At 35.8% G+C, this 10,327-nt stretch overlaps 2 protein-coding genes across 2 annotated transcripts in view; both read right to left on the bottom strand.

The window, feature by feature from the left end:
• Positions 1-2,266: 2,266 nt before the first annotated feature.
• Positions 2,267-9,023, bottom strand: si:ch73-340m8.2 (tyrosine-protein kinase SRK2). The gene is made up of 9 exons (XM_016441092.1): positions 8,728-9,023; positions 7,638-7,759; positions 6,777-6,943; positions 6,519-6,678; positions 6,024-6,179; positions 5,849-5,904; positions 2,879-3,029; positions 2,670-2,801; positions 2,267-2,576 (listed from the first exon to the last, which is right to left on the bottom strand). Exons 1-9 carry the CDS (start codon positions 9,021-9,023, stop codon positions 2,383-2,385), a joined length of 1,434 nt encoding a protein of 477 aa, XP_016296578.1. The 3' UTR covers positions 2,267-2,382.
• A 280-nt stretch (positions 9,024-9,303) lies between these two features.
• Positions 9,304-10,327, bottom strand: part of LOC107654053 (glucokinase regulatory protein-like) — an 8,942-nt gene continuing 7,918 nt past the window's right edge. Inside the window, 1 exon segment of the mRNA XM_016440954.1 lies at positions 9,304-9,495. Within this exon segment, the coding sequence (XP_016296440.1) occupies positions 9,304-9,495 (192 nt within the window).

The raw sequence follows: 10,327 nt of genomic DNA, 5'->3' as shown, positions 1-10,327 counted from the left end.
TAGTTAGTCTGTAATGTTGCTGTTTGAGCATAAAACAGATCTGCAAAGTTACAAAGCTTAAAGTCCACTTCAAAAGGAGATATTTTATTTAATAGAAATTACTTTTCAAAAACTACAATGAACGACTCGTTTGGACTACACCGCATATTTTCCGGGATTTGGATTTGTGATATCACAAATACCGACGGATGGGACGAGACCTGGTTGAGCTGCACTAGAGAAGGCAACGATTGTTATCACTATGTCGGAGACACGCTAGCTTTCCCAAGGCAGATGACCATGTGTTTTTCGAACAACCTAGTATGAGAGCCTGTTCTAGTACACCCCCAAAACAAAATCAAGACTTTGTAAAAGAGCATAATAGGACCCCTTTAAAACTTTAATCAACAAATATTTTACTCATGGATTCATATACTCAGTGAAATACTGTAAATACACACAATCGTGTACATTTTATCGATAAACACTGAATTCTCAGGGTTCTGAATGTTACAAGTATTCTAATATACATGCATTGTTTGCCCAAAACTTAACCAAGTTTAGCATTGCATTACTTCTAGTTTATATGCTAAATGGCACAATTATATTTCTAAATATATAATTGCTGATATGATGTAAGAAAGAGGTATTACTCAAATGCTCAGTTTAGCAGCAACTTTTTGCCATGACTCTATATTTCAAAATGACTCACTTAACTATGTTTTATTTATTTATGAAGTTGCAAGATTTTATGATGCTGCTAGTGGTGCTTGATGCCACATTTTACATCATACAAGATCTCACCATGTGTGGTATTTAAACCATCCTTGATTGTTGTATGTTGCTATTGTACTGTAACATTTACAGTAATAAATGCTCAACTCTGACAATGTCACTTGTTGTTTTCATAACAGAAGATTGTTGTTTCAGGTATCTGACTATATTCACACCAACAGTTGCAGTGACTTGCTCAGCAAGTTTCTCTTTGTATCGTTGCCATTTTTAACCTGAAAGAGTTGTGGCATATTTTTGGATGCAGTCCTTTGTGTGGCTTAAATTGTTTGCATCTATGTATTTGTGTACAGTATGTTTCCACAAATCAGACTTTCAGATTTTTGCTGATAATTTACAAGTGCTCTTTGCACAGGTAAGCACCACTAACTTTTTCCCCCTTCTTCCATATTATAGTGATCTTTGTTAAACATGTTTTTTGTTATTTGTCCTTCATGTATTCAGTGATATAGTCACTTAAGCATGAATAATTGTAGCAGAGTTTGAGTCCAGCAGCTTGAATAGTTCTTGCGTCATTCTAATCTCATTGCCTTTGCATTGGGAGTATCTTTAGCAGGGTGAGAGGATTGAGGTTGGCTTGCATCAGTCATTAATCTAGCACAGCTATTAGTCAATGGTGTGTAAATGTAGTTCAGCAGGATGCATATATGGTCACACAAGCCCGGACTTTACAGCATATGTACAGAAAACCATTAATCTTACATAGCCTATGCTAGTTTTAATAAAATTATGCATTTATCCCTTTTACTTCCAGTGTAACTCCCCCTTGTGCTGTGCTTTTGAAGCCATGGGCCAGAGAAGGGTTGACATCCATTACAGTGTCATTCTTACAGTTTACTACCTAACAAAAGTTTGAAATAATTAAGATTTCTTAAATGTTTTAGAATTAGTTTCTTATGCTCACCAAGGCTGCATTTATTTGATCAAAAATACAGTGAACACCATTTTTTTTTTACTATTTAATGTTCTCTATTTTAATATATTTTAAAATGTAATTTATTCCTGTGATGGGGAAGCTGAATTTTCAGCATATTAGGATGATTTCTGGAGGATCATATGACACTGAAGACTGGAGTAATTATGCTCAAACTTCAGCTTTGCATCACAGGAATAAATTATATTGTAGAATATATTAAAACAGAAAATGGTTCTTTTAAATTGTAAAAATATTTCACAATATTACTGTTTTTACTGTAATTTTAATCTAATAAATGCAGCCTTGGTGAGCATAGGTGAGTAATTTCAAAAATATTAAAGAATTCTAATTATTTAATCATGTATAATTCATAGTAAAAATTGACATTTACTGTAAAGATAATGTAAAGAATTTGAGTTTGTTTTTTCTAAGACAAGTATTTAGGGCTCTTAAAACATAGTTCAGCAGCTTTGATCACAAAAAATGTCAGTCAACAATGGAATATTTCCTGCTTACCAGGGAATATTAAACAGCTTTTTGGAAACTAAGAAACTTGAAGTAATACCAATCACCCATATTGCATTAATTTCAGTAGATATGTCCTGTTACCTCTGTAAACTATAAGTGATCGTATATGTGTTGGATATGTATAATCTAAGCTCAAAAGCATCCCAGTACTCTCATTTCTACAGTATCTACTCCAGTTCAGAATCAGGCTCATTTATGAGAGCCATCAGCTTCTCCCGTAGCTCCGTAAATGTTGGTCTCTCCTCAGGGTTTGACCTCCAGCACAGCAGCATAATGTCATAGAGTGCTTCGGGACAGCCAGCCGGTCTCTCCATCCGCTCTCCTCCCTGAATGGACCGAACGCATGTCATTTTGTCCATACCTGAGATTGTGGAAGAAACAAATGCACCAGAGTTGGGTGAGATGCAATCCTACACCCACATGTGTCATGTTTAGGGTGGTGAAATGTATTTACCAGGGTATGGGTCATCTCCATACGTCACGATTTCAGTTAAAAGGATGCCGAAAGACCAGACGTCGCTCTTGCTTGTGTAAGCCTTGTTGTCAAATATCTCAGGGGCCATCCATTTCACTGGGACCTTTATATCTGCAGATAGATGAGAACTGTCATGTACTTTGTGTGTCTTATATGTTTGCACGAACATTTCAAAGAGCCTATCTCACCTGATGAAATTCTGTGGCTTCCAGCGAGATTAATTTCAGCGAGTCCAAAATCGGCTATTTTGCAGCATTGCATGTCGGTAAGTAGAATGTTCTCGGCTCTCAGATCGCGGTGAACTATTTTATTCTCAATGTACATCATTCCTTCTGTAATCTAAAAAAAAAAAAAAAAAATCCAGTATGAAATTTAGTTTAGCAAAGGGCCGTAACTACTAGAGTGGAAAATGTTGTATTTTTAAGCATTTCTGACTCATCAATAGCTTTGTTTCCATGCAAAGATGCAAATTTTACTTATGCGTAAAATTGGAATATCGCATAAAACATTTGCGAATTAAGCACCGTTTGCATCCAACGAGTCAAAGAGAACAAAATCGTCACTTCCTAATAAACTGGCACTAAGTAGGAGAAGCACTGAATATAAAAATTTTCATATATTATAAATGACTTGCGCCTCAGAGAGAGCAGACGAAACACAATAAATGCGATCATTGCTTTCAGAGGCTGTTTGGGAGCGCAGACGTGTAAGACAATTATTCAGAAATGGCCTACTTTGATGACAGACTTTGCTCAGGCATTTCAGAAGGACCAAAACAACATTTCAGATGCTGTGCAATGAGATCGGCCCTCTGGTTAGTCAAGTTATCCCATCCCATCATGCAAAGTCACATGACTTTTTTGATGTGCATGGTGGAATTTATTCGATAAATGTGTTTACATCGTAGTTCATGCACATTTTTTCTTATTGGATAAAAAGTTTGTGCAATCTACCTACTCAATTGTGCACATACGTTTTTTTATGCGCATTTTTAGAATTTATGTACGTCTTGCCGTTTCCATCCAGCGTTTTTTATGCAATATTCCAGAAATATGCGCATAAAAATAGGTGGATGGATACATAGCTAATGTCAAAATGATTGAGATGGCCAATCAAATCAAAGAGGCAGGGCTTTACTGTTCCAAGCGTGAATTCCAGCGCGGCAGCGGCGGTCCCATTTTTAACAGAGGTAAGATGTAAGTAACTAAATGGTAAACATTTGACAAATGTTTTACGATAATAATGTTAAATGACCAACAGTAATATAAAGTGATAAAAACTACTCGATTTTGTTGTCAAATTTCACCATTTTGAAATGAAAACATGTGATGTCATTTAAATAATTCAAGTAATAGAGTGACGTCAAACCAGGAAGTGTAATTCGCCTCGGGCTCCTTTAAGATTTACCTATGGGGTTTTAATAATAAGGTTTTTCAATTTATGAATAAAATAAAGTTTGTGGTTAACATAACCTGACGATACTTTTACGTTTTGTTCTACAATGTGAACTGCACACACTCACAGCCCAAACGTTCCTATGAAAATGAAAATGTTTTTTGATTGGACAGTGTGATCCCTAAATCAGTGTAAACAACGCAAGATGCACTGCTTTAAGTATATAAAATGTTTTATTTAAATAGCACATAAACCTAACTGTTGTGCCGGATGTGAATGAGGAGTTTTATGCATCTGTAAGGTGTTTTAACACCACATAGAGGGTTTCCTCAAGTGCATTTGGAGCATTGATATGTCCTTCATGATGATCCATTTCAGGTCATGGGCTGGAGGACGGCGGAGCGAGGAAATGAGGAAGCATCATTTTGAATATTGAGAAGCAGCTGGTCTTGCATGAAAGCAGCACCGAATGGAATTGCAAAAATAATGAACACGCCACCTGTCTCCCTATCGTTAAAGTCAATGTTGCTGTGTCAGGCCGCTTAAACTAACAGAGCAATAAAATGAGCCTTTTCAGAGAAATCAGTGTATGAATTGCTTACTTAGAGATAGTGCATTGATATTGGTTATAATGATTCATCAGTGCATGTTATTTTAAAGAAAAAATATTTATATTTTTAACGTTCTATAAAAACAGCCCTGCTTTGAAATTTTCAGAAAATACTTTTCCAGTCACTCTTATTTTTTCATAAAAGGGGTCATATAGAGACACCTTTCACCATCATAATGGTAAAAATCCTGCCCTACAGTTTCCCCCCATTGATTTTATTATTGTTATTATAATGCGGAGTATTATTGATTATGGGAGTTTCATGTTGAGTTTAATTGTTTTTAAGAAAAACTGGTCGTATGATTTTGATCACATTCCAGACAACTGAATTACTCACAAAGAAATCAAGTTACCTGCACAGCAAAATCCATCATGAGTGAAAACTCCAGGTCTTGTTTCTCTTTGTGGCCTGAAGAAAAGCAAACTTATTTCTTAAACAGCACTTTCCTGTCAAAGCAATATGTCAGTTAAGATTATGGCTATCTAAAATGTTTTTCATTGCATGCAAGTTAATATTACTTCACTTACTGATGAGAAATTTCTTTAAACTGCCATTTTTCATGAGCTCTGTGACTAAACACATGGGTTGACTATTGGTACACACAGCGTAGAGCTTCAGCAAACGCTCGTGATGCAGCTCTTTCATGATATCAATCTCTGTTTTGATATTTAAATAATGAACACGCCACCTGTCTCCCTATCGTTAAAGTCAATGTTGCTGTGTCAGGCCGCTTAAACTAACAGAGCAATAAAATGAGCCTTTTCAGAGAAATCAGTGTATGAATTGCTTACTTAGAGATAGTGCATTGATATTGGTTATAATGATTCATCAGTGCATGTTATTTTAAAGAAAAAATATTTATATTTTTAACGTTCTATAAAAACAGCCCTGCTTTGAAATTTTCAGAAAATACTTTTCCAGTCACTCTTATTTTTTCATAAAAGGGGTCATATAGAGACACCTTTCACCATCATAATGGTAAAAATCCTGCCCTACAGTTTCCCCCCATTGATTTTATTATTGTTATTATAATGCGGAGTATTATTGATTATGGGAGTTTCATGTTGAGTTTAATTGTTTTTAAGAAAAACTGGTCGTATGATTTTGATCACATTCCAGACAACTGAATTACTCACAAAGAAATCAAGTTACCTGCACAGCAAAATCCATCATGAGTGAAAACTCCAGGTCTTGTTTCTCTTTGTGGCCTGAAGAAAAGCAAACTTATTTCTTAAACAGCACTTTCCTGTCAAAGCAATATGTCAGTTAAGATTATGGCTATCTAAAATGTTTTTCATTGCATGCAAGTTAATATTACTTCACTTACTGATGAGAAATTTCTTTAAACTGCCATTTTTCATGAGCTCTGTGACTAAACACATGGGTTGACTATTGGTACACACAGCGTAGAGCTTCAGCAAACGCTCGTGATGCAGCTCTTTCATGATATCAATCTCTGTTTTGATATTTGAATAGTTGACATCTGCAAGTAAAGTGGGACAGATAATATCAATTTATCATAATTTTAAAAGTAAAATAATTTGAGATGGACCTACCTAGATAATCATACTTTGGCTAAGGTTCTGGCAAGGTTAAAAACTGTTAAAAACAAACATTCTTCCAGTAATGTTAATATAACTTTTGTTCAAATTTATCTGGTCTTTACTAATGTTCTCAAAACATAATATAACATGTTTATGCCAATATTAATGAAAGTAACTTCTTAATTTAAGACATTTATTCTGCATTTGGGTCGCCACTCAGTATTAAGTGTAAACGTGAAGTAAAACCAGTTGAGAACCACTGATTTAACCTGTTTTACCTCTGAACTCTTTGATGGCCACCTCTGTGGTGTTGTTCCAGAGCCCCTGCCAGACCTCCGCAAACTCCCCGCTGCCCAGCTTCTTTATTTTGGTAAGTGAGCTTCTCTCTACCTCCCATTTGGTTTCAAATGACAGAGTCAGAGGAGCTGGCTGGTCCAGCTAGAAGAGTATGGACAGATTGGAATTATGCTGGACAACTTTTTTTATAGGATGCTGCAGTACTTTCATTAACCTGTAGGTTTGAACTCTTCACTGACCTTCACACAGGGTTCGTGAAGCTTCGCGCAGAGTCCGCCCTCGTTTTTAGAGTAAAACTCTATCAGCTCACGCAAGCTCTGGAAGGTTGTGTGATGAACAAGGAAGAAGTGCTTCTCGTTTTCTCCCTGCTTGACCCTGTAATGCCGTGCATGAAGGCCGTTCCTCACTTTAAAAGAAATCATTTGTAGAAAATGTTACTCACCTACTCTCCAAGTTAAGATTAAGGTTGGTTTATTGTTACTTGATCTCTTTTCTATTGGGTTCAGTACACTGTAAAAAAAAAAAATCCGTAAAATTTAAGGTAAAAAAACAGCAGCTGTGGTTGCCGGAATTTTACCGTAAAAAATACGGTAGCAACGTTTTAGGTTTTACGGTTTTAACTTAAATTTACAGTTAAATACCGTAATTTCATTAACTGATATAATGTTAATATACCAACCTATTGAAGTACTGAAATCTGTTTTGTACATTTGTAATACACTGATAACCACCCAATGCAGGTGGGAATGAGAAAGTCACATGATGAACCAAAGCCCATCACAAGCAGCTTTTAAATAATAACATATATAGAAGGTGCACAGTGTCATTCACATTACGGTTATTCACTATAAATTATACGTCTTTTTCACTTCCAAAAACGGTATACTACCGTAAAATTAATGTCCAATACATGTAATGTCCAATACAGTTTTTCACCGTATATAGTAGGGGAATTTACCGTTAACCATTTAACAGGTTTTTTCTGTAGCATTTTTACAGTCTTTTACCGTTAAATTCACGGTCATTTTTTACAGTGTACAGTTAGATGAAAGTGGCAGAGGCTTGAGATATTATGTGTGTGTGAATCACACTTGTCATACCTGATAAGTAACATTGATTATTCTCCTCACACTTCCAGATGAGAAACGCACCCTCTTTGTTCTCTGGTCTCAGCAGACATCTCTTGGCCTCTATACGTGTTTTAACACTCTCAAAATACCATCTGAAAATCAGTTGATACGTTTTTTTTAAGTAAGTGTATTTTTATTTGTGTCCAATATAGTATGTGGTGGTACATTGTATGACAGATTAAATTGACAATAAAGTAAATTATTTTAATGGGTGAATCTCATAGAAAAAAAAATTCACATAGTATATTTAATATCATAATATAAAATATAATTGAATAATATTTTTTTTGTTTTTATTTATTAATAAATTTGTACATTTGTAAAGTATAATCATAAATGTACTTCATTGTAATATTTATGCTGATTTTATTATAAACAATAAAGTAAACAATTTAATGGGTTAATCTCAGAAAAAAAATAAGGTTTGGGTCGTATTTCACCGTAACAAATAAAAAATAAAAATAAATAAATAAACAAACAAACAGTACATTCATTCTGAATGCACACACACACACATATGTGTGTGTGTGTGTGTTTCAATTTAATAAGTAATCATTATAATTGTAAGTATAAGTCACTGTAACACTGATTTGTTAAAATTGTTGTGTCTGGACAGGATGGGAAAATTATTAATATTATTTTTTAACATTACATTATTCAAAATATGGAGGAAAATGCTTAATTGTTAAGAAAATAATGTCACAACAAATGAAAAAAAAAAATTTAATGTATTTAATTTAATTTTAATTAACAAGCTTAGAAAAAAAAACTTAATGATTCCTAAAATTATTCATTTGCTTTTTTGGATATCTTACACTTGTCTCTTGACAGATTCACCTTGCTATATCTTAGCGTCCAAACCCTATCTCTCTAATTATTCTCAATAGTCTTTTCTACAGAAAACACAGCACTGTAGGAACTTCACCAGAACTTGTGAAACTGGAAACACAGGATTCCAGTTTCGTTCAGGGCAGAGATTCAAAACACTAAGCGTGAGGTTGCTCTATATATTATACATTCGCACAAGCTCAAAGTGATCAAAAGTAACTCAAGGACTTACGGCTCGGCCTCTATGCTCTCCAGCGGTTTGATGAAGTCTTTAGGCACATATCCCTTTTCCTCCACAAAGCCCTTAGATCCGTTACCCTTAGCTGTGCGTCTCCTCACATACAACCAGTGCTCATTCTCTCCTGTCACCTCCAGAATATCTCCTTTCTTCAGATTTAGATCCCATATTGTGCGTGAGGGATAGTCGTAGATCGACTTGAAGACTCTTTTGCGGCTGAGGGGCCGCTCTTCATTCTTCAGTGGGCAACACGGACAGCAACGTTTACAGGTGCACGCAGAATTTCCCATGTTTACCAGTCATATCTGCTCATGCCCTGTGCACTCCAGCAGAATAATGGTACAATGGCATGACTAGCGCACTTTACTACCAGCTCACTGCAGCCAGACAGGTTCCCACTAGTTACTGTTAGTAGGTCAAGGAAGTCTTGTGCGAAAAATGATCAGAATTCCCCTGATGTCATACAGTTGGGTTTATTTCAACAACACCAAAAGGCCACAGCATGCATACAGAGTATAATGAGAATTTGTAGTCACTGATTAGTAGCCAAGCAACACAGCCTGAAACACTTTATCTTAAAAATGCCCCTTCATTGTGAGACTGCATGAAGTTGTTGTGTGTTTGGTCCACAGTGCTTTTGTTCTTGGAGGAACTGAAGCAGGTGCTCACTGCATCTCGAATCACAGGATGACAATCCAAATGATGCCGTGCTTCAGCGAGAGTGCAACCGCACCGGATCTTCACCAGTGCAGTCGGGACCACCTGCTAGTGCAGGATATAACAGGTATAACATATCAGGTGCTAATAATGCAATGCTTTTATTAAAGTTTGTAACAGTTCACCCAAAAATGAACATTTGCTGAAAACTGACTCACCCTCAGGCCATCCAAGATATAGTTGAGTTTGTTTATTCATGGGAACACATTTGGAGAAATGTAGCATTCCATTACTTGCTCACCAGTGGATCCTCTGCAGTGAATGGGTGCCGTCAGAATGAGAGTCCAAGCAGCTGATAAAAACATCACAATAATCCACAAGTAATCCACACCACTCCAGTCCATCACTTAATGCATTGCGAAGTGAAAAGCTGCACGCTTGTAGAAAACATAATTTAGACGTTTTAGCTTTAAAATGTTGTTTCTGGCCAAAAAAGTCCATAATGATGCTTCCTCCAGTGAAAAGTCCATCCGCTGCTGTCTCTCACATCAAAATCCACCAACATATTTGTTTAGAGCTGTTTTGGACTGTTTTCACTTGTAAACGGTGCTTGATCTGTGCAGATTTCTCTCCTGATTCATACCAGACAACTATTTCACTTGTGAAAGCAATAATATGGACTCTCATTTTAGCTGGAAGCAACGATTTGAAATTAAAAAAACGTCTTGATGGATTTGTTTCTTACAAACACACAGCTTTTCGCTTCACAAGACACAGTGGTAAAAAATGTATAGCCTGAATGCTTTGGATAAAAGCGTCTGCTAAATGCATAAATTATTTAATTATTATTAAATTAATTATTTAAGACATTAACTGATGGACTGGAGTGGTGTGGATTACTTGTGGATTATTGTGATGTTTTTATCAGCTGTTTGGA

This window comes from Sinocyclocheilus anshuiensis, unplaced genomic scaffold, assembly GCF_001515605.1.
Source record: "Sinocyclocheilus anshuiensis isolate Anshui unplaced genomic scaffold, SAMN03320099.WGS_v1.1 scaffold1561, whole genome shotgun sequence".
NCBI lineage: Eukaryota > Metazoa > Chordata > Actinopteri > Cypriniformes > Cyprinidae > Sinocyclocheilus > Sinocyclocheilus anshuiensis.
The sequence above is the reverse complement of the archived record's forward strand: the minus strand, read 5'-3'. Positions and strand labels throughout refer to the sequence as shown.

What these genes read in the sequence shown, in the direction of transcription:
- si:ch73-340m8.2 (XM_016441092.1), bottom strand. Translation starts at nt 9,023, where the DNA reads ATGGGAAATTCTGCGTGCACCTGTAAACGTTGCTGTCCGTGTTGCCCA. An exon ending in TGATGGATTTTGCTGTGCAG is followed by an intron (nt 3,030 to 5,848) that starts GTAACTTGATTT and finishes TTTTTTTTTTAG; the next exon opens with ATTACAGAAGGAATGATGTA. An exon ending in AAGCCACAGAATTTCATCAG is followed by an intron (nt 2,802 to 2,878) that starts GTGAGATAGGCT and finishes ATCTATCTGCAG; the next exon opens with ATATAAAGGTCCCAGTGAAA.